Source organism: Acinonyx jubatus, chromosome E4 (assembly GCF_027475565.1).
Source record: "Acinonyx jubatus isolate Ajub_Pintada_27869175 chromosome E4, VMU_Ajub_asm_v1.0, whole genome shotgun sequence".
In the NCBI taxonomy this organism is placed as follows: Eukaryota; Metazoa; Chordata; class Mammalia; order Carnivora; family Felidae; genus Acinonyx; species Acinonyx jubatus.
The window spans coordinates 24,431,905-24,455,323 of NC_069395.1; the positions used below are offsets into that span (position 1 = coordinate 24,431,905).

General features: G+C 53.3%; 2 protein-coding genes across 21 annotated transcripts in view; both read right to left on the reverse strand.

Annotated features, from left to right (window-relative positions):
* The window catches only part of IKBKE (inhibitor of nuclear factor kappa B kinase subunit epsilon), a 32,212-nt gene extending 22,248 nt beyond the window's left edge, over window positions 1-9,964 (reverse strand). For 2 of the 11 annotated variants that reach the window (XR_003425713.2, XM_027074906.2), the window contains exons 1-8: window positions 9,836-9,960; window positions 9,140-9,304; window positions 6,675-8,879; window positions 6,012-6,101; window positions 4,195-4,313; window positions 3,238-3,486; window positions 2,773-2,902; window positions 903-1,084 (exon numbers count right to left, since the gene is read on the reverse strand). Coding sequence is in view for 9 of the 11 variants with exons in the window: in XM_027074906.2 (XP_026930707.1) it covers window positions 903-1,084; window positions 2,773-2,902; window positions 3,238-3,486; window positions 4,195-4,281 (648 nt within the window). In the remaining 2 variants the exon portion in view is untranslated. Of the gene's footprint in view, window positions 1-902; window positions 1,085-2,772; window positions 2,903-3,237; window positions 3,487-3,584; window positions 3,721-4,194; window positions 4,314-6,011; window positions 6,102-6,674; window positions 8,880-9,139; window positions 9,305-9,835 lie in introns of those variants that run through there. The other 9 variants (XR_008293050.1, XM_053209191.1, XM_027074907.2 and 6 more) reach the window with 8 other exon arrangements.
* Window positions 9,965-11,955: 1,991 nt separating this feature from the next.
* The window catches only part of SRGAP2 (SLIT-ROBO Rho GTPase activating protein 2), a 232,785-nt gene continuing 221,321 nt past the window's right edge, over window positions 11,956-23,419 (reverse strand). For 4 of the 10 annotated variants that reach the window (XM_015069962.3, XM_015069961.3, XM_053209186.1 and 1 more), the window contains 5 exons: window positions 22,904-23,084; window positions 21,258-21,404; window positions 17,970-18,008; window positions 17,431-17,755; window positions 11,956-15,335 (listed from right to left, as the gene is read on the reverse strand). In XM_015069962.3, the coding sequence (XP_014925448.2) occupies window positions 14,952-15,335; window positions 17,431-17,755; window positions 17,970-18,008; window positions 21,258-21,404; window positions 22,904-23,084 (1,076 nt within the window). In that variant the 3' untranslated portion in view covers window positions 11,956-14,951. Of the gene's footprint in view, window positions 15,336-16,687; window positions 16,783-17,430; window positions 17,756-17,969; window positions 18,009-20,135; window positions 20,811-21,257; window positions 22,136-22,903; window positions 23,085-23,419 lie in introns of those variants that run through there. The other 6 variants (XM_015069964.3, XM_015069963.3, XM_027074903.2 and 3 more) reach the window with 5 other exon arrangements.

The following is a 23,419-nucleotide window of genomic DNA, read 5'->3' on the forward strand; positions in this document are numbered from 1 at the left end:
CCCTATGACCCAGCCATAGCACTGCTAGGAATTTACCCAAGGGATACAGGAGTACTGATGCATAGGGGCACTTGTACCCCAATGTTTATAGCAGCACTCTCAACAATAGCCAAATTATGGGAAGAGCCTAAATGTCCATCAACTGATGAATGGATAAAGAAATTGTGGTTTATATACACAATGGAGTACTACATGGCAATGAGAAAGAACGAAATATGGCCCTTTGTAGCAACGTGGATGGAACTGGAGAGTGTGATGCTAAGTGAAATAAGCCATACAGAGAAAGACAGATACCATATGTGTTCACTCTTATGTGGATCCTGAGAAACTTAACAGAAACCCATGGGGGAGGGGAAGGAAAAAAAAAAAAAGAGGTTAGAGTGGGAGAGAGCCAAAACATAAGAGACTCTTAAAAACTGAGAACAAACTGAGGGTTGATGGGGGGTGGGAGGGAGGGGAGGGTGGGTGATGGGTATTGAGGAGGGCACCTTTTGGGATGAGCACTGGGTGTTGTATGGAAACCAATTTGACAATAAATTTCATATATTGAAAAAAAAATAAACTTAAAAAAAAAAAACAACCCACATTGGTGTGGAGTTAGCCCATCCAGAGCATTTCCATGTGCCCACTCTCTGCCCTGGGGAAAGTGGTGATCAGTAGTGCCCCATCCTAGGTGAGGATCACATCAAGGAACTAATTGCACAAGGGAGGCCTGGGGCAGGGGGGCCCGGCCAGAGGGGCCCGGGCAGGGACACTTGGGCAGGGAGGCCCAGGCAGGGTGCAGCATCACCTTTTCTATCTTAGAGAACAGAATAAATCCTTCTGGTTGGGGTGCAGGGGTGACAGATACCCTGCCCCACACAGGGGGATTGAACAGAGCCCCTATTCAACACCCGACTCACCAGGTACTCCTCAGTGCCATAGACAGAGACAAACTTCTCATCGTCATCCAGCTCCCGGGCGGCCCCGAAGTCCGTCAGCTTATAGATGCTCTGCCCCTCCTCCCCCATGAGGCGCATGATGTTTCCAGGCTTGATGTCGCGGTGGACAATGCTGTTTTCCCGCAGGTGGTTCATGCCGGCCACTGGGGACGGAGGGAGGGCTGCTAGCTCTCTGGCCAGGAACAGCTCAGTGTGTGGGGCTTCTTTTGGGGGGAAGGACGCCCTTGGGTCCAGATAGAGAGTTCGCATGGGCTGACAGAGCCACAGGAAAAGCAGGACAGACATGGGCACAGGGCAAAGGCGGGGAGCCCAAAGACACGGGTGCTGAGCTTCCACTGGGATTCCCTAAGAAATTAAGAAGGATGGTGTCTCTGCCTCCCCAAAGATGGCATCCCCCTTCTTGTCTGATTTATTTTTAAAAATTGTAATAGGGGTGCCTGGGTGGCTCAGTCGGTTAAGTGTCTGACTTTGGCTCAGGTCATGATCTCACAACTCATGGGTTCGAGCCCTGTGTTGGGCTCTGTGCTGACAGCTCAGAGCCTGGAGCCTGCTTCAGATTCTGTGTCTCCTCCTCTCTCTTTCTCTCTCTGCCCTCCCTTGATCACACTCTCTCAAAAAGTTAAAAATTGTAATAAAATATACCTAGCATAAAATTTAGCATTTTAATCATTTTAAGTGTAAAAACCCCGTGGCATTAAGTCCATTCACACTGTTGTGTGACCATCACCACTGTCCATCTCCACAGCTTTGCTAATGTCCCAAATAGACACTCTACCTATTAAACAATCACTCTGCATTCCTCCCCCTGCCCCCGCCACATGCCATTTGACTTTCTGTCCCTATGGATTTGACTGTGACTAACTTCACTTAGCAGTGTCTTCTAGGTTCATCCACATATAGCATGTGTCAGAATTTCATTCCTTTCTAAGGCTGAATAGTGCCCCATTATGTGTATATACCCTATTTTGTTTGTGCATCCATCTGTCCATGACGTGTGGGTTGTTTTCTTCTCACGGCTGTTGTGAATAACACTGCTATGAACTCTGGTGGACAACCTGCTTTAAGAATTGTTTTTAGGCTAGTGGGGCGCCTGGGTGGCTCAGTCGGTTGGGCATCCGACTTCGGCTCAGGTCATGATCTCGCGGTCCGTGAGTTCCAGCCCCGCGTCGGGCCCTGTGCTGACAGCTCAGAGCCTGGAGCCTGTTTCAGATTCTTTGTCTCCCTCTCTCTCTGACCTTCCCCCGTTCATACTCTGTCTCCCTCTGTCTCAAAAATGAATAAACGTTAAAAAAAAAAAAGGAATTGTTTTTAGGCTAGAGTTTTAGACTGCTGATTAGCAGGAATCAGATATAGTAAAAATGTTGGGGTTGGCAAGCATAATTCGTTCCGGAAACATGCTTGTAATTCAAAGCATTTGTATATCCAAGCAAATTTCGAGAACCATTGGCTCAGTTGTGATCATGTGACATCTGGCATCCGTGCCACTCGTATTGCAAGATGTCGCTCCTGTATCAAGTTAAAATGTATTAGAAATGTTTGCTTGTCTTGCGGAACACTCGCAGAACAGGTCACTCGCAATCCAAAGTTGTACTGTACTTGGATTCTGTCCATTCATCAGTGTCTGTCCTGGACACCGGACAGAGTCTGTCCTGGCCTGTGAACGGAGAGCCTCTTAGGGACAGAATGTCTTCTCTGTTTGGCTACTTTTTTCAGAAATGCCAGACCCTCTGGGACATCGCCTTCCCCTGAGGGCTGGGCCTGGGGCTGGTCTGAGTGGGGAGGAGGGAAAGAGGGGGGAGACTTCCCGGTGGGGGGTCAAGGAGGGGCTCACCCACACAGCGCAGCACCACCAGAAACTCATCCTCCGGCAGCCCGAAGGCGTTCTCGGGGCTTTCGAGCACGCTCAGCAGGCTCCCACCGGAGCAGTACTCCATCACCAGCACCTTCTGCCGGCTGCCCCCCTGTGGGTGGGACGGAGACAGGGAAGCTTGGGGAAGAAGGCAAATGTCCCCTTCCATCGCTGTGTGAGGAACAAGCTTTCTCAAGAGGGGGTGACTCAGCCTAGAGCCAAAAACCCCCCTTCTCTAGGTCCCAGTTTCTGGGTCCCCCTTCTAGGGGACCAGCTTCTAGATACCCCTTCCCTCCTTGGCCTTACAGTGACCCCACACACCTGAGCCCAAGATTACCTTTTCCAGGAAGCCCTCTTTGATTAGGCCCTACCACCCACCCTCACTTTCCCCTGCACATCCCACCCCACATTCCTTACTCCACCCTACAGGTTGCCTCTCTGGCTGACCTGCTGACAAGCATGTGACCACATCTCCATGATTCTGTGACCTGAATCTTTCCAGCCTGTGTGGGTCAAGGACAAGACCACCTCCCTCTGACCAAGCACTGGACCCACCGTCTCCTCCACCGCAAAGAGCTTGACGATGTTCTGGTGGTTCAGCTTTCGAAGGACATCAAACTCCCTCACCTGCACCTCGCGGGGTCGCAGGTAGCTGGCGGTGTTGAAGACCTTCACAGCAACCAGCTCCCCGGATTTCTGCCATGGAGGGGGGGGGGGGCGGGTAATGTAAGTCCCACCCCTGCCCAGGGGAGCACACCCGCCCCCAGCCCTCCATGTAGCTTCCCCAGACCTGCCTGAGACCAGAGATGAGCAAAGGCAGCCTGGTTGGGGGTGGGGGCTCCCAGCTCCCACCCAGCTCCTTCCTCAACCCAGAGGGAATGAAGCAGGTCCAGCTCTAGTTGGGGACAAGGGCTTGGCGCACCAGATAGCCTGCAGGGGATGGTCTGTTGTTACTATTACCGTTTCTGTTGGCAACAACCACAATGGCAGCTACCACTCCCTGGTGCCAGTTAGCAGAGTTGGGATTGGAACCTGTTCTGTCTGACTTCACCTCTTGAGACAGGACGGTGTCATGTGTCTCATACAGTCAGTACAGCGCTGCGACAAAGGCAGGGCAAATCCAAACAAGTCCTACTTCCCACCTCTGCTACTCCTAGATTTGCTGCCACTTCCCCGGGATGATGGCTTTGTATCTTCCTCTCTTTCTCTCCAGTCCCAAAATGTGCTTGACGCAAGCTCCTAATCCCTAAGGAGCCCTTTTCAGCTCCCCACACCTCTTGCCAAAGCCCCCGGCTCCAGAGCATGCAGGACAAAGTCCAGAGGCCTCTGCCCTGCTGCCCAACAAGGTGCTGACGGGGTCAAGAACTTCACGGATGCGGGGGCCTGGCCAGGGCCGTGTCCTACCTTGTTTCGGGCCTTGTACACACTGGCAGTGGCCCCCTGCCCCAGCAGGTCGTCAGTGTGCCATAGGTAATTGACAGTGCTCTGCATCTCCTGCCCCCGGCTGGCTGGCCGCCTTCTGCCTAGAAAAAGAACATGCAGGGGTCGAGCATTCCATTCCTGAACTGGGGTGGACACTGGTGGCCTTTTGGGTGGCTGTGCCCAAGACCATCCCACAAAGGGTTCCGTGTGGCCATTCCGGGGGTGATGGGGGGGCGGGGAATGGAGGAAACGTGAAGCACAGAGAGGAACTTCTCCGAAAAGAAGTACAGCCCCCCTCCCCCCCGCCACCCCGGGGCCCTCAGCCCTCAGGCCTCAGCCTGCGCCTGTCCCACCACAGGGCACTCTACTTGTCCTCACTCCCCATCTTCTCCCGCCACCTCCCCAGATGGGCCATTCTGCAGAGACGAACCTTTTTCTCTGTCACCTCTCCCAGGCACTGAGAATTCTGGGGTTTTGACATCCAGGCCTGGGATTGTCCCAGGAAGCAGAAATAGTGCTTGAAGGAAGGGCCCCAGGTCAGGCAGCGTCAACCACACCACCACAAATCTCCAGGATTGCAACATGAGCCTGGAGCCCTTCTCCACCCACTCGCCTGGGCCCACCACTTCCTGCTGCTGTGAGCTAACAGGCGGCCAGTGTGGCCAGGTCAGCGCCGCTCTGGAGAGGAACGACACATCCTGCTGCCGGCAGTGTGTGTGAGGATGCGCGCATGTGTGCGTGGGAAGGGGGTGGGGAGGCGGCAAGATACCAGCAAATCCAAGGGCTCAGGAGCCCCGGGGACCATCTGAAACCCTCTCCAGCTCCATTCCCCATCTCTGCCCCCGTCCTGTGCTTTCAAGGCCAGTTCCTATAAAGCAACTGGGGCCAGGGAGTGCAGGCTCAGAAATTAAACTCAAATTCTCTGAAAAATAGGCTCAGGTCTGGTCTTAACGGGATGACTGGGAGAAGGAACATGAGAAGGGCCACTACCTCTTAAATACTCTCTAATAAGGCTGGTCTGGACAGGGTTCCTTCCTCTTGTAACATCTGATCAGTTCTCAACCCTAGGGTCACCATGCCTGGAATCCCACAGTTCCTTAGCTTTCTTTGAGCCTTCTCTCTATAATCTTTTAAAAAATGCAATTCCTTGAGCAAGAGGCCACTTCAAGAGACTCAGTGGCCAGTTCCTAGATTCAGAAAAGGTACCTAGTGTGTGCATTTTGCAAAGGCAACGGAGATACAGAGAGACAATATATTAGCTCATCAGCTTGAATGAACTGATCAGGTAAATTCCTTACCCCCTCACCCTGGAGGCTGAGGAAAAATCATGATGCCGGCAGATCTGGGGATGTGAAGCCTGACAGAGCACACGAAAAGCAAGGCCAAGGGGTCCAGTCTGGGGAGCTGGTGGGTGGCAGATTTCACTACCTTCATAATCCTCCCCAGGCCTGGTCCCCAACATGGGCCCTGGTGCTGCGGCAAGGTGCAGCTGAAGACCGAGGGAATGCACAGTGTTGTGCAAAAGGCAGAGCCCTGGAAGGGCGGCGCGTCCTGGGCTCTGCTCCTGGTCCTGCCAGGGCTGTGCCTAGGAGCTGATGGGTGGTGCATTTGGTTGGCTGAGTGTGCACTCGCACCGCCCCCCCCCCCCCAACCCCTCAGGTGCAGGGCAAGGCTGCTGTCCTTCGGAGTTGGTTGGATGAATGAGGGTGGGTGGTGGAGCCTGGGCGCCCATTGCCCCACCCACTGTCTGCACTCGGTCTGTCGTCCTCCTGGGGACTACTGCGGCCAAACGCACTTACCCAGTGCTCTGAGCCGCTGTGGATCAGCCAGAGACTCTCCGGGGCGAGCGTCTGTTATGTTTACTGTCTGTGGCAAGTCCAGGAGCTGAGCTACACCGGAAAGAGGAGGGCGGATGAGAGGCACCCCTCGGTGCTATGTGATTCTCAGCCACCGTCAAAGGCCACCAGCCCCAGCCCTTTAACCCTTTCCTGTTTGTCACCCTCCCCCACAGGGCTGGGGGTTTCCAGCCCATTTCCCCAGCAGCTCCGAGAGACTTTCCTCCCCACTCCTGGGACTTGGGTCAGGGAGAAAGACCCCAGGTTGGGTGAGGGCAGGCGCCAGGAGCCAGACAGGAGAAAAGTATGGAGGCAGAAGCCGAACAGGGGCGGCCGGTGTTGGGAAGTAGAGCCCAGAAAGGGATCGGGGGAGGCAGGTGGCAGCTCTCCCCCGTGCCACAGCTCTCCCTGCCTCTCGCTCTGGACTCCAAGCAGTCCTTTACAAAGGTGACCGCCGGAGAGGGCATGCAGGGCACTGCCGGGGGACCCCAGAAGCGGCAGAGAGAACCGGGGAGGCACCACGGGGCTGGGAGAGCCTCTGGCTACGTGGCAGCACCCCTGCACTCCACTGAGTGCTGCCCTGCGGCTGCCCCGGTCCAGCGGCCCCTGCGGACTCGGCACACTCACCCCATCTCAGCTGCGGTGGTGGTTTGTAGGCTTGTGGAAGAGCGTGGCACCCACTGAGCTTTCAGCACGCACTGTCATCCACAGGCTGTGCGCATAACATCCTGGTGGCCACGGCCCCCCCGGGGACCCCCGAGGCTGGGCCAGCTGTGGGGGTGGGGGGCCTTGCGCCACCCCTGGAGCTGGGAGGGCGGGGGCGTGGGTGGGGGGCAGATAGTGTCCTCTCCAGCTCCCTGCAAGGGGACACTGCTCAGCTCCGAGCCAGCCGGCCCTGCTCTCTCACACTTCCTGATTTGGTTCTTTCTCTCTCTTAAAGGGACAGAGGCAGCTGGGCTGCAGCCACCCCCGGCAGGAAGGGGAAAGGATGCTCTGAGCTCCCAAGTGGAGGTGGCAGGACCGGAGTCTGAGGCACAGAGAGGCCTGAAACCGAGGCTGGGCAGTGGTGGTGGCCGCAGGGTGCCCTCTGGGCATGTGCCATTTGCGGGAGCAGGGAGCTCCAGGACCCGGCCCAGAGTTCACGGAGCCGGTTGGGCAAGTTAGCCTGGGAAGACAGAGTCCCCACACCCCTGAGCCCCAGGGAGGTCTAGGACCTGTGCCTAGCCACTCCAGAAGTCGGGTCTGACTCATCTTCCCAGTGAGCCTGCAGAGGCCCAAGAGCAAACACTGGAACCCATGTTATGCCCTCCAGGGTGACCTCGAGCACAGCCCACATCCCTTCCCGGTTTCTTCATTCAAGGTTAGTAACATTTACTCCATTGGTTGTGTGGACGACTGCTCGCTCGGAACAATAGGTATACAAATGCCAGGGAAACTGGAAAGCGCTTTACCAACTTCGAAGGCATGGAAGCCCACACACCTTTACAAATTTGCCCACGGTCTTCAGACACTGCTGGGGCTGGAACATAGGTGTGTCAATGTCCCAGTCAAGATTCAATGCCCTCCATCAAATTTCCTAGGAGACTGGAGAGGTCTGCAACGTTCTGGTCGACTCCAAGATGGCAGTTGGATAAGAAATGGTTAAAACCAGGAAATTCCATGTTTCTATAGAATGTTGCAGGGACTTTCCCATGGCCACACCTGGTGGTTTCCTCTGGCAGTCACACCCCTAGCACAGTGACACCAGAACAGGAGCCCAGCTGAGAACCGCCTGGGTGCTCAGATAGATACACCTGCTGATAACCCCGCAGCCAGAGGCACTGCTGCCGGGCCTGCCCCGGAGGCCCTGCCCTGCTGGTTCACTGCAGAACCAGGAGAAATGTTCCAAGACCCTCTCTGGCTCTCCGTTCCAGATTCACAGCCTGCCTGGCATGTGGGAGAATTGCTCTTGGCATCCTCTGACGAGGTGGGGCCAACCGAAGCCTTTCATTGCTGATGCAAGAATCCCACCCCCACCGCCTGCCCCCTGACCCTGATTCTGTTAGACTTGGTGTCTGCTCCCTCTGGGTCCCCTGAGTGACTGTCATGAGCAGAGCCCCCTGCTGGCCCATACGGGACATGTACCTCTGATGAGAAACCAACCTTTGTTGTTTTAAGCCAGAGGTTTGCAACATTAAGCCAGCCTATCCTTAAAAGTCTACCCATTTTTTTCCTGATGAACTTGATCAGTCCTTGCCAGCACCCTACTCTTCTCTCTCCGGCAAGCCCAGTCTGTCTTGCCCAGTGTCTTAAGCAACGGTCGGTCGTGTGGGACCTTCCCTAGTGGGAAGCTGTGGCACTGTGTGATGAGGGCACGCAGGTGAGACCCAGGCTTCTCCCCAAGTGTGAGGGTTCGGCACGCATGGTGAATGCTCTGAGATACACATGTCAGCTGGTGATCTGGTGAACCTGGCACAAAAGGGGGGCAGCAGAGAGGGCGTGGTCAGGAAGGCCTTGCGAGGAGAAAGCATGCTTGCTTGACCAGACTTTGGAGGGAAGGGAATGAGGCAGAGAACTGGGGGTTGGAGGTAACGCATTCCAGGCGGTGGAAACAGGTGCAGGGGCACAGAGAGGTGAGGATAGGGTGACTTTCTGGGGACACCACATATGGTAAGGCTAGAGAAGGGGGGAAAGTGGGGGATGGGAGGTGAACTGAAGCCCTGTGTAGTGACAGATTTCCTTGTCACAGCATCCTCCATGAGGTCACATCTTCTGTGTGGACAAACTCTGGTCCCAGTGGGGCAGCACGGCCCGTGTTTCATCGGTGGAGAGGCGCAGGAGGTGGGAGGAAGTCTGTAAGAGGCCACAGCACATTTTCTTGAGTGGCTCTGAGGAGTCATAGAAACACAAGTGGCAGTTGGAAGGTAGGACAAGGACCAGAGGTGGGAAGACAGGGGTCTTTGACAGCAGCTCAGCAGCTGTCAGGGAAAAAGCTCACCTCTACCCTCTACAAAGGGAGTCCGAGTGTGTAGTGGGAGGGGCAGGGGCTTCACGGTCCCAGAGGTCGGAGCCCTCCCTCCAACACATGCCCCGCGCCACCTGCCATGGCCAACCTTCCATCTGTGCCGTCATTCCCCCTCTCTCGCACGTTCCTTCTTCCCATCCTACTGGGTCTTGACGTCACCCAACCTTCCTCATCGAGTTGATGTAAATATTTGTTGCTTTCTCTGCCCCTGCATGGCTTGAGCCTGTCACAGCCGCCTCCCCTGCCCAGCTCCCTAAAGGAAAGAAGGATGAGGGCGGGAGGGCACGTGGGAGGGGACGGCAGTGTGTACTCACCGTGTGCCAACACTGATGAAGGGCTGAGCGACGAGGCCTCAGAGCCCCGCTTCTTGCCACCCTCGTCGGTCAGCTCCCGCCATGAGCTTTGGGTGAGGAAAGAGGGCCTCCGCGGCCGGATCGGACTCTCCTCCCCCAAGTAGTGGGGAGAGAAGCCATGGGAGCAGCACCAAGCCACCGAGAAAAAGTGAACCCTGTGCCACCGGGTGCTGTCTTTCTGGGTATGGAAGAATACTTCACTCGTTCTCTGGACTCTCCAAGCCTCCTGCTCACCAGTCTCTCCTACCCTCAGCTGAAGCCTTTGCGTTAAGCTTCACTGAAACACAAGAAGCAATCGAAAGGGAGCCCCTTCATCTTCTCGCCCCCACATCCACTGCCTGCCTTGCGTCACGCTGCCTTCCCTCCAGTGAGATGGAAGCGCCTTTTCTCGCGGCCACGGCCAGCCCTGACATTTGTCCTCTGTGACTCACCCTCTCCGGCGCATTCCTTCTTCTCATCCTACTGGATCCTGTTCTTGAGCAAACATGCCTCAGAGATGCCCGTGCAAAAACAAACAAACAAACAAAACCAGAAACCTGGTCCCTGCCTCCCTCTTGATGCTCCCATTTACAACAGCACCTTGACATGAGTTGCCAAGACTTCCTGACTCCGCCTTCCCTTCCCAGTGGCTGCCCAACCCACTCTACTCTGACCCATGTCCCATCTACGGGATGAGCTCCGGGTCACCGCAGAACGACTGCCACTCCAGCTGGCCTTGGGCAGCCAAGCCTCCCTTCCCATTGACACACGCCCTTCACTTGGCGTCTGTGACACTGTGCTTTCCCAGTCACCGAACTGTCACTTGCTCCCTCTATCCGTCTTCTTTGCCAGCTACTTCTTCTCTACTGGGTTTCTAATTATTGGGATCTACTTTTTTTCCATTTACATGCTCTCCCTGGGAACCTCGTAGTTTGAGTATATCCATAATAAAATAGGTCCCAAGTTTCTTTGCAGGCATCATCTGTCCCTAAAACCCCACCTTCACGTATTCAGGAGTCTGTGTGATATTTCTACTTGGGTGTCGAGCGGTCAACTAACTCTCCCAGGCCCTGCAGAAACCTTGATTGGCTGTACTACTCCTTAGCCAGGCACTAACTACCTATCACATTGTTTCATTTTCGGAGTAACACTTGGCCTCTTTATCTGTTCTCCCTCAAACTGGACAGAAAACTCCATTATCTGTTTCTCCGGTTCAATACTTTACAACAAGGCTTGACACACTGAGAGGCTCAGCGTTTGTTGACTGACTGATGAATGAGTCTTTGGCACATGTAATATGCCAGAGTTGCTAACCCCAGAGTAAAAAGAAGCTTCATATACCTATTGAGACCAACATTTAGAGTAGATAATCATTAAGGCCATTTCCTAAATTCATACCCACCTGGTCTCCTTTTTTTGGTCTCTCTCTGGGTGGAATGGGTCTGTTTTCAACTGTGTTCATGGTCACTAGCTGCCACCAAGCTCCCATCAGAATATATAAAATGAATTAGGGCACCACCCCAAATGGCCCACCTTTGCCTTTTGGGCTCTCTGAAGAGGCTCCTTGGTCCTCCGCTCACAGCTTAGAAACCAGCTCCATCTCACAGGTCACCACCCACACTCAGGAGAACTCACCCAGAGCACAGGGTGGCAGGACAGCCTCACCTTGACTTACCTAAGACCAAGGGACCAACAAGATAAGCTCAAATGTAGCTCTATTATTAAAAAGAGGGAGGTGGGGAGGAGAGACAACAGGCTGGAAGGGCATGAGACAGACGGAGGTGACGGGCCGGAGAGATGGAAAGTGTCCAGGGCTCAGGGTAGGAGTCCTGAACACTGGGCATCCCCTTGGATGAGAGATTTGCTCCCTCCCCAGGGGCTTCTGGTATTGGAATAAGTCCAATAAAAATAAGTGTGGGCCCTAGGATGCATTTTAAATTGTTACCTTTGAATAACTTCACCCTTGAGCTGATGATCTGCTAGAATCAAAATCTACAGGGGAGAAAGCTTTTCCAGAATGCCCCCACCCCTGTGCTCAACACCAGCAGCACAAGCGTATGGGTCGGGTCTTCTCCCAGAGGCAGGGGGCATCCAGGGTCAGAATGATTCAGGGCTTTGCTCGGGGAAGAAATACAACAACCTTCAGTCACTCTTGGTTGTGGCTGGCAAAACCCACAAGCCACCTGACAGGCCCCGCTCCTCCAAGTGGGGAAACCTGACCAGCGATAGAATGGAGAACCCTCCTCACTGAAACCAGGGTAGGTGGATTCTGGGGAGGAAATGGTTCTCATGGCAACAGACTGCGCTGTGATGAGCTGGGAGGCTTTCTACAAAACTTCTTAGGGCTAAATGGAAAGGCTGGGTGGGGTGGGGACGGCAGGACGGGAATCCACATTCTAGATGCACCTGGCTGTGCTTGCTGGGAGGGAGAAGATGGTTGGCTCCCGAGCTCACGCATTTCTCCTGTTGCCAGGCAGGGCTCTGTCAGCACAGACGAATCAAATTCCCTCCTGGGCAGCTGGACTCCTGGATTGGAGATTTCAGGGAGGGGAGAAGGGATACAAACGGCAGCCTCGAAACCTAAAAACGTGTTTTATTTCGAAGTTGTGCTTTGGATTTTCCCCAATCCAACATCTGTTGAGTGACAGTCTCAGGTTCACACAAAGCATCTCCAAGCATACATACAATATTCCAGTTATCAACACTATTGTAAAGAATATGCCATCTTACACAAACGTGACATACAAGTCAGACGCCATAACATTGCAATGCCCTGGAAGATCTAAGCTTCCCTTATGCACGTGAAGTACACACACGCTGGCCCTTCCAGTGGTCTGTTCGTCCTGTTGCTGGCTTCATCTCTCCTCATCTCCTTGGGGAGAAACCAGGGCGCCCTGAGGAGGTTGGCTGAGACCAGTGTTTCCAGTTTCCAGGCTGCTGGCAGCAAACTCCTCTCTTTTCCAAATTGGGATGCTGGTGGCCCCACCCCACCTCTGTTCCCCAAAGACTGACCCATCAGAGTCCATGCCAAGAGAAGGATCCATGCCTCAAGGGGCAGAGTGGGGCTCTCTGAAGCATCATGCTGGTTTAGGCAAGCAGATCGGAGGAAGACTGGTCTCCCTAGGCCCTGGATGGCCAGCTCCTTTTGGCTTCTCGGTGTAAACATCACAGTGTACAACCTCAATTCCAGTTGATCGCAAGGAGCTCTGCCGAGGACGCTCCTTCCGTGGGTTCCTAGTCCCCTGGACAGGTCCATCTCACAGGTGTCAGGAGCACCAGAGAGGGGAGGACAACTTGGCTCCCAGAGCTGGGGGTCGTAGGTGGCCACTCACACACCGTCTAGTTCATGATGCAGATCAGATGGACACTGACCAAGGGGATGGTGGACACAAGTCATGTCCGAGGGCTGCAAGAGAAATCAGGCAGGAACAACAGAACAGGCCCAAAGCTTTGCCATTAAGAAAGCTTCGCTCTTCCTTTCTCAGACAGGGGTGTGCTGGAGGGAGGGGGTAAAGGGCAGGTATGGGTACCGATTCTGATCAGTTGGATCAAAAAGGAATGTAAAGTGAAGGGTGGGGGTTCCATGCTCATCAAGGAAACAGATCCTTGCTTTTTATCAAAGCCCCTGTTGGCTTAAGACCTGCGTGAGTCCAGGTGATAGGCGAGGACAGGCCACGAAACCCAGCAACGAAACCCAAGAATGCAGAGGACCGTGGGTTACCTCTCACAGACTGACTCGCTTTACTCAAGGAGCTCTTCATTTCTCCTTTCTAGCTCTTGGGATAGTTTTCCTGGGGTTGCAGGTTATCTCTCCAATAATTAGCGATTTCCCACAAAGCTCTCCTTCACACAGAATGAGGAAAATCCTACCACTTCCTGCACCACCAACTGCCAACTTCAAAATGTTGGTCCAAAAAGAATCTTCTAGGCTAAACATAAGGAAACTCAGATTTTCCTATCTGAATGGCAACCCACCACCTCTCCTGACCTATAGAAAATAAGGCTAAAAGTGTGGCTTTAAAAGCAGAAAACAGAGAAGAGGAATGAGCTTTAGCTTTAGCTCAAGTATCTGTCTGAGACTCACGAACCTGGGTGTGACTGTCCTCAGCCCTGGTACCGCTAGGAGAGCGTGAAGCTAGGGGGGCCAGAACCGGGGGCACCAGGTTTGGAGACCAGATTAAAATATGCAAGGATAGATACCATTTCTGCTTTTCGGAGAAGAACCAGAAGAAAGGCCAAAGGAAGGCCAACATACTCAGCATCCAATTATCTATTTTGTTAGATTCCAGCCTCGGGAAGACCTTAGAGCCCATGGGGCCAAAGCTCTCTTGGTTGTCTTTATTTGGATAAAAGAAAACAGGTTTTAAGGAGTAATGTCTCTCTTTAATCTAACCAGGGCTCTCCAAGCCCTTGTTGGTCCCTGAAGAGAGATCTTGTAGAATAACCAAACTGGGGGGTGGGGTGGGGGGGGGGGGAGGAGAACTTAGGATATGTTTTCGCTCGGGAACAATTTGGGGGCTAGCAAAGCTGATTTTAATTTTTGAATAGGATCATGAATTTTGTCTTAAGTGTCCAAAGTAAGTGTGAGGAAGAAGGGCCCATTTCTCACCTTTTCCAAACCTGCCATAAACACAATAAACTCTCTCAAAAGACTCTTTACCCTAAAAGATATCAGCTATAAAACTGTATTATACAGGAAAATGTCTTAAATGGAAAATGGTCCATCAGAGACAAAGACAGGAACTCGAGAAATGTCTATACATTCAGAAAAACTTTAGAAGTTCTATAAAAAGATTGGGCTGTATTTCTAGAGGATGGAGGAGAGCAAAAGCAAACACCAATGACCAATTCACACCAATAGAGAGAAGACAGAGAGAAAGCCCCAACCCCAAACAGATTACAGGATCGGGTCTCATCCTGCTCAGTTTTTTATGATGGAGAGATTTCAAAGGCTAGGTTCTCTGGCCCAGACAGAACAAGATTTGTAACGGAAACAGAGACCCCTGGTGGCTGTTGTGTGAACTGCCACAATAACTTACAAAGAGACTGGTCTAGACCAGGAGAGGGCTACACATGCCAGAGACTAGAAAAACGTGTGTTGTGGTGTGTGTGTGTGTGTGTAAAACGAAGAATGGACTATATATGGTTCTCTATAATCAGTACCCAAAACAAGATGCCACTGAGAGCTGGCTGTCGGTAGCCAACCATCTGGTCAGGCATCCCCTGTGTCTAAGGGGACAGAGACTTGAGCCCGTGTCCTCATGACTCGCCTTGCCAGATTTCACAGTGACCTGATAATGGAAAACTCTAACTCTGGCTAACCTTAGAACAGTATGTACTGCAGCTGGCTGGATTACGACAACGGGGGGAAGCAGAGGGCGGTGGGAAGGGCAGGGCGGGGTGGTAACGAGGGCTTCATTCTCAAGGTTTTGGGTGACGGGAAGGCTAATTCCTGCAAGAACAACTTAGAATCTAATTTTCAACTGAAGTCCCCAAGCTAGTTAAATAGGAAGATTTTTAATAATAGTCCCTCCAGTCCCTTTGTCTAGAACAATTAAATTACATCCCTCAGACAGTACAAGACTTGTCAGTGGACTGTGAGGAAGATGATGAGTTGACACCAGGGCTAGTGGCATTTGTTTTGGGGAAGACAGTGGGCTTGGGTCGCGTGGCTGGCGGCTTGACTGGGGCGGCCATCTTGATAGACTTGACGGGCCGGAAGGCGCAGGCGATGTCCCCAGCAGTACTGGCACTGCGCTGGAAGGTGGGCTCAGGGTCCTTGAGGAGCTGGGTGTGCAGGGGACTGGAGGGCTCCGATGTGGGGGCCACTACTGGGGAGGTTTTGAGGGGCTCCAAGGTGTCCAGAACCACATCGGGGGTGTGCTTGACACTGCTCTGCCGCTCTAGCTCCCGCAGCTCATTCAGGGCAGAGTTCATAGTTGCCTCAATATCCTGCAAAATAGGAAAAAGGAGGAGGTGAGGCACATGTCGGGAGAAGTCCCCAGGAATCCTATTTCAACGGCACAGGCCAAATCATGAAGAAAGCAACTGGAGGGAGATGTCCAGGTTATTTCACTTGGCCAAAATCCTCGAACACACCAATGCTCAGAATGTTGGGGTAGGAGAAAAAAGGGATTTTCATTATCATGACATTTTTTTCCCCCTTTAGAAAAGAATGGCGGAGATGTTATTTTAAATAGAGTCCTCAAGTTTTAGAGATAAGGCACTGAAATACTTCTGGGCGAAATGACAGGTGATCCAGCGGGAAGGGGAAAGACAGATGAACTAAGAGTGGCCAGGAGTTTGGTCATGGTTACAAGGGATTTGCTACCCAATTCTCTCCACTTTTGTATATATTTGAAACTGTGCATAATTAACGACTTTTTACAAAGTGGGAGGGATGAAGTATGATATTTGTTTTCTTGGACTTCAAAGCCAAAAGTTAAGAAGGGCCAAGGGCTTTAGAAAGGTACCCTGGCCTTGAAGATTCATCAGGACACCTCCCCGTGCCCTACCCCACCCCACTGGAGTGCCCAACTTGAGGAAGCCATTTCCTTCGACCCGTCACCATGAGAGGGGACCAAAGAGTGACCAGGAGGGGAAGCCAGAGCCCACGCAGGCGAACTACCTCCAGCAACTCACAGCGGAACACCCCAGATTTCAGGAAATAATAGAACCAAAGATCCTTTGTCCACAGCCAGCTGCCCCTCGGGGAGACCTCCCAGCTCCCTCCCCGCTCCTAACCTCTCCACACACTGTGTCTGGAATCCCAGACCGCCACAGGGTTCCCCCCTGGAATCAGGCTCACATCGAAAGATGACATGGTCCAAGCAAAGGCCTTGGTTAAGGCGTCTTGACCCTAGGGGCGATCTGTGCTTTCTGTTGACAGTAATTCAATTTCACTCATCCCTCTGATGTTCTCAAACCTTCAAAATGCTCAGGAAGAACTCCACCATCTCCCTCCTCAGTCCTGCTTTATAGCTAGAGTCTGCACCAGCTGTGCACCTATTCTAACATTCCTATTAGCACCTGGCTCAGGAGGCAGCTGGGAGGATTCCCACGGTGCAAGGCAGATCGCGGCCAAGAGCTGAAGTAGAGGCACAGAAATAGAGGGCTAGCAAAGCAAGAAATCTGAGGCCTGTAGCTTACTACGGTGCTGGCCAGGCACACCTTCCCTAAGCAGAGCATCACAGGTAAGCCAAGAGAGACCATACACAGCCTCTACTGCCCCCTGGAAGATAGGGTGAGGAGAACCTCAACTCAGAGGAAACGTAAAAGGGCAACAGGGAGCCCTCAGCTCCTACCTGGTCTAATGAAAATTATAGAGTTGGGAGAGGCGTCTGAATGAATTGCTTGGAGCGGCCCCGGTAGTCGGATTTTTAGAGGTGGGGCTGGATCGCTAATATTTCACGGAAAACAGAGACTCGTCAGTGTGGTACACACGTGGAAGGAGGGCCCCGTAACCAGGGAGCTCATCTCCACTGCATCGGGAGACGTGGGCCGGAAACCCTTCTGATACCCGAGCCCCCCGCGGCGGAGTGTTTGAAGCCGACAAGACCAGGAGCAGATTGTTGACTGATCGTCTGCCTCCCACTAAGGACCAGAGGTCGGCCTCAGGAAATGGGAGATGGGGGTGGGAAGGGTGATAAAAAAATTACGGCCAGAACTACGTCTGAGCCTCAACACTTGGGCAGCTTCACAAAGCCTACCAGGCTCTCAAGACCCGAAACTTGGGCAGGGTGGCCTCTATCAAAATATTCTCTAACTATTCACTTTAAAAAGTACAACACTCTTGCAGATAGCCTGTGCATGACAAGAAGTCTGAATTCTTTTATTCTGTCTTGAAATCTTCTTCTTGGGGAGAGAGAGAGACAGACAAACTGCTTCGAAAGCTGCCTTTTCGGGCCCAGATGTCCAGCAGCCTCTGAACTCTGTGGGTGACGGATGAACTCCACTGTTTCAAGGCCCGTCGTAACGGATGCGGGCTCATGAAGCAGTAGTGACAAGCGTGGGCAAACCAGCAGCGTGTCCAGGTGCCCCCAGTTACCTGTGCAATAACCTCAGGGTCCACAGGCCGATGGTTATTGAAGCTCTTTGACCTTCCTGCTGTCACCGTTTTCCGGATCTGTGGACTGTCCAGCCGATTCTTCAGGGACGAATGGCGGCTGATGGAGTTGAGGCTCCCATGCCCACTGATGGAACACTTATCTGGCCCTTCCTTGGGGAGACTCTGGCTCATGATGGGCTGGGAAGATGGGCGGCAGCCAGCCCCCACCCCCGGGGAGGCAGAGTCAGTCAGGGAACTGCTCAGCCCATGGCTGTCACTCCGAAATGTTTTCCGGATGCTCCCAGATTCTGGCCGCTTCCTTTGCCTTCAATCACAAACAGAAAGGGCGGTGTGATCGGGGAGCCCTGGCCCTGAGAAAGCTGGGACGGGTGAGAGAGGGCCGATGTTGGCACCCAGGGACTTCTGGAAGGAGAGGGACACGCAGCATGTTGTCTCCTTGGCTTCACCTTCCCTTGCTCGTTCTGTGTCTCTGTTCCCCTGCCACCCCCAACCTGGGCAAAGGAGAAACGGATACTTACTTGGAGGTCGTGGGCTTTGAGTTCTCGAGATGTAAGGTGCTGCCAGGAAAAATGTCTGATTAAGTGAAAGTTTCTAATGGGAGACAGATTCACAGAAAGGCCCCCTCCATTACCTGCTTTGAACAGAGACCTAAGGCCCCAGGTAGGAGAGAAAGTCTCGCCATCACCAAGAAGGCAAGAGGAGAGTTGATTTTTCCAAATTCTAGCATGTTTCTTAGTCCAACGACAAGACTGTAATCATTTTGGCCTCTGGCAAGTGGTTGTCGTTGCTTCTCGTGCAGACAGGGAACAGAATATTTTTCAAGAGGCTTCAGTGCTGAGGAGTTAGGGCCAAGTTTGTGCTTCTCCTCAGGGTGGAAATACATCTCCGTGACCCTGAGTCACCCAGCCCTGGGCTGAACCCTGGCTCTCGGCCGATTCCCTTCAGACCACGCAGACTCTCAAAGAAGACGGCCTGGCAGAGTCCTAAGAGCACGGTGTTGCCTACTGCTGAATAATTTCATTTGTTCTTGGAATCAGATTCTTGAGGACCTAACTTAGGAAGCAATACAACTTCGGGTTTGGGATGGCAGCTGGGCAGCTCTGATCTCGAGTCCACTAAGGGCAACGGAGGCTGAGGCAGGAGAGGAGATGGAAGAAGGGAAGGGAAGGTCCTGAGGCTAAAGGGCTCGTCTGTGTGGCCGAGCTGGTGTTCTAAGCCCGTCCTGGTCCTGCCCACTGGTCAGGTCTTTTCTATCGGGGTTTGGTGTGGAAGCTGGCATACGGGAGCCACGCCATGAAGCTGCCGGCTCAAGCGGATTTAGCCTTGGGTATCAGCCACTCTGGAGCAGAAAAAGGATGTTCTGGGAGTCTTATGAGGCTCAGCTGAAACGACTCTTCCTCTGCAAAGTCTCCTCCCACGACCCCACCTCCAACAGCAGGCAGAAACAATCACTCCCTCCTTTGTTCCCTCAGAGCTTTGATGGCACTGCCTTTTTAGCTACCTGTCTGTATGGTATTTACCTTGCCAGACTGAGCGCCGAGGCCAGGCACTGTCTTATTCATCTCTGAACAACCAGCACGGATGCTTGGCACAACAGTAGCCGCTCACTAAATGTGTGGAATTAAATTGAATGCCTCACCCGAGTAACTCTTTGCTGATTTCCTTTTTCCACTTGAGGGTGGCTGACTCACAAAGCTCAAACTGCTGAGGAGGCAGATTGTGGACTGGCTGGTGTGTGCCAGGTCCCTCACCGGGCCCCGGGGACACGAGGAGAGGAAGGCAGATTTCCTGGTTTCAAGATGCTCAGGCTGGTGGGGGATCTGAGTGCATTTCGGGTCATGAGAGATACTCGGACTGCTGTGGGGATACAGACTAAGGGCATCTGACTCAGCCCTGAGGACCTCGGGGTTGTCAGAGGGCTTCCCCGGAGAAGTAAAATCTTCAGACTACGTCCTGAAGGGAGAGGGGGGGATGATCGGGTGAGGAGGCAGCAGATGTGAAGGTCCGGGGGTGCGAGAGAACTCGGGGCCCTTGGAAGGAGTGACGTATGGGGCAGGAAGTGAGGCTGGAAGGGCAGAGTCACTGCTAAGGGCAAGACACGCCCGGGGGCCACCACTCAGCCACCGACCAGCGACCAGCGGGTGTCCCGGTCGGCCATGTCCTCTGAGCACCCCATCCTGACATGGCCAAGTAAGGAGTTCAAAGGGAACAGCCTGACTTTCCACCAGGCGTTCATCTTCTGACTGTTTCGGCTCATATCTTCTACAATTTCTTTGTACAAATGGCATCAAATACGTGATGGCTTAGAAACATGTACCTAACTAATTATTTAACTCTCCCTCCACCAACCCTGCCTTGGTTTGTGGGCTAATTACAGGCTTACAACCTTATGATTACAGGCTTATAATTAACATAGACTTGTAAATAAAGAAAAAAAAATGTGATGAGCCCACAGTTACTTTTTACTAGCTTGCCCTCCCAGCAGGGCACAACTTGCTGGAGGGAAATAGATAAAATCCTCCATCCTTTTTACTGGTCTGACTTAAATCATACCTACCCTCTGTGAGCTGAATCAGCGACTTCACTAACTGGAGGGCGAAAGAGATGGAAAAGAGACACGTGCCCCAACCACGCCCCCTGCTACCGTCTGGTTGGAAAAAAGCCAAGAGATCGGGGCGACCTGGTGCGGTTTAAAAACAACAAGCATCTTTTATTCTCCTTCCAGTTTCAGTGTCCAGAGGCTACGGTGAACAGGTTTTCAATGTGCAGATCATTTCATTCCTCCAAAGCCAGAGGGGAATAAAAACTGTACATCATCTGCAATCCACATTCATCAGGAACACCCTGGGGCGCGTCATCCCGCTGGCACGGGGCCAAGTTTCAGGGTCTGGCGGAAAGAGGTCTGTAGGCTTTGGGACTTGGTGTCTGGCCCCTTGAGATGAGATTAGTTCTCCAATAACCTGAATGTCTCTAGGGGAGGCAGCAGCACACAGGCGTGGAATCCCTCCAGCCGGCCAGATCGGGTGTGGGCGGAGTGAAAACCCTTGGGATGCTGCTCACAGGCACAATGAAAGCTGGGGGGGCAGAGTTAAGAGCCTGCCGGACAGGAATGGGAATCTGCAAAGGGACTGATAGGGGAGGATGACACAGGGCTAAAGCAACAGGGAAAACATGGACAATTCCTTCCACTGGTATGAAGGGGCAGAAGGGAGCTGGGGGGTTAGGCAATGAATAAAGAGCTCAGGACGAAGCTTTCCTTGGGGGGCAGAGTGGCCTCCTTTCCTCCACAGGGTGAATGCAGGACATGGTGAGAGAGAGACACATGGTATCTACATAAACCCCTCTGGGGTCACATGAGCCTAGTGGAAGACACACAGGATGTTGGCTCTTTGGACAGACAAGGGCCAGGAAGACGTCAAAGACTATTATTTGAGCAAGAATCGGAAAAGAGAAGGCACCTCCGAGAAACAGTCCAAAACCAAGTTGCAGAATGTGACCAAAGCTTTGGCCAGGTTTTAGTGGTCAGACAGCCGGGGAGGCCCGACCCGACAGATGCTGTGGAAACCCAGCGTGGGGCACCCTTCCATAGCACGACAGCAGCCCGCTGGAGCCCGGGACCTGCCCGCAAGGCCCATGGAAGCTTCCTCAGCCCTGTCCGCCTTGCGGCAGCAGTGAGCGCATGCAGAGTGTTAGGCCCAGGGGCTGGGAGCCCTACGCAGCACAGGAATGGAGAGGGGGTGAGGCCGGAGGGGGAGGCTGGGCGTTGCAGGGCATTCAGGGAGCAGAAAATGAAAAGCAGAGCTTACTTGTTGATGTTTGCAAGATAAATATCGGCTACATGACCCCCACTGGGACAGCTGGCCCCCGCTCTGGCTGTCACCTTTTCTTCAGGTGGCTCAGAAATGACCTCAATCTCAGACTTGGGGCTGGACCTCTCCACGACACCGTCCTCGCTGGGGAAGGGGCAGGCAGGCAGGGAGGAGGGGAAAACAACAACAACACAAAAAGCAGTGTTAAATCGGCAAGATGGCCCCCCGACACACACGCGACCCCGCCACAGCTTGGAGGCGGCAGTGACACCAGGCCGGGCTAGCTCTGTGAGAGGAGGCAGGGAAACCTAAGGGCCTTAGGAGGGTCACTTAAATAAAAATAAATAATCCTGCCGCGTGGTGCGGGATCCTCAGCTCCGCAGGAAGGCCGGGCTAGGGGACACCTGGATGCGAGGCATCTGCCTTCTACCCCGCTGCTTTTCCGGGCACAGCGGTGCCGAGGCCACCTCCCGGAGGAGGTGGCCGGTCCAGGGTGCGGTTTATCTGCTGAGGTCCCGGGCACTGCCCGGCAAGGACAGGCAGGTCTGCGGTGGCTCTGGAGATGCCGGCGTTGAGGCAGGACACCGCCACACTCTGTCGTAGTGCATCTAGCCCAGCTTAGAGCGTCCAAGCCGGTCCCAGGTCACTCCACAGCTCTCCCGGCCCCTCTGGCTACTGATGACAAAGGAAGCCCCTTCTCCCCCACAATTCATCTTCTCTCGGTCCTGTAGTGAAGCCATAATGCTAAATTTGGGAGGGTCCTGTCCACGCACAGATGGCCACCGGGTTTGCGATGTTATCAACAGAGGGAGGATCTCCCTGCAGAACGAGCCGGGGAGAGGCTGGGAGGGTGCAGACTCATTCAGGATATCAACCTTTAAAAAATAATATTAAGGGAAGGACTAAAAACACTGACAGCATCGCATCCACGGGTAGGGAGGCAGGGGCAGAGGCAGGGCAAAGGGGCAGGGAGGCAAGCTTGGGAGGGCCATGGGGTAAAAGCCCTCCTGCCTGGGAGACATTGCTTCAAAGAGTAGGAGCCAACCAAAAGCCCATCCGACGAAGTCTCTCTGGGACCAGTTCACGTTCCCTTTGCTCCCTGACACCCTCTCTCCTCCTCTCCCTGTCTTTCCCCAAGTCAACCCCAGTTAAATGAACTGGCTCCTTTCCACAAGGCTGCTTAAGCTAGATTTCTTCTAGAAAAGGAAAGCATCACTTTCATTTGCAAGTGGAAAAGTGCCATCGTCATCGTCATAGGTGGCCCAACTGGTTGCGGTGAGCAGGGTTGTTTTAAAAAAAAAAAAAAGAAGTAAAAATGTTTTCCCACTCTGAGCTTTCCAGAACAAAAATGTAAGTGGTCAAACAATCACCCCTCATTATCACTCATCAGGTCTAAATGTGGATGAGCTGAGGGCTGGCAGGTTTCCACAGTGAGTGGGGGTGGGTGAGGAGTGATCTGCAGGGGGAAGAGATGGAAAAAAAACAATCCTCCACTTAGTCTGTGGCGGGAGGGGGGGGGGCGTCTTTCAAGGCCGGTATTGGTGCCCCCTGGGGGTTGGTCTCCCTCACCCTCCTGTGGAGCCAGAAATAAAGTCTCCCACAGAGCAGCCAGGATGCGTGAAGGTGCAGGGGGCCCAACGTACGTGTCTTGGACCACGATGTACTGATGGGGGATGAGTCCGTCGATGCCATTGTGCCGGCCTTCCCACCAGTCATCGGAGGCCCGCTGGTAAAGCAGCAGGGATGCCCCCTTCTTGAAGGACAGCTCTCGGGCTGTCCGGCCCACGTAGTCAAACTTGGCAATGGCCTCGATGGGCTCACACTCTGAGAGGGGCAGAAAAGAAGGAAACACATGTTGTTGAGACCCACAGACTCAGGAAACGGGGCGGAAAACCCCAATTAGCTGAACTCACACTGGCAGGAAGATAGCCCAGCGTGACAAATAAGCCACGGATGATCTATGTATGAGGCAGGGGATTCCCGCATAGACGGTGCGGTGCCATCAGCCTGAAAGCACGTGTGCACCCTTAACTGCCTTTGGTCATGCTGTTCCCCCCACCTGGAATCCCTTTCTCTCTCACCTTCCTGATGAAACACACTGAGTCACAATTTAAATGTCAGCATTAAAAAACAAAACAAAACAAAGAATACTTTATTGT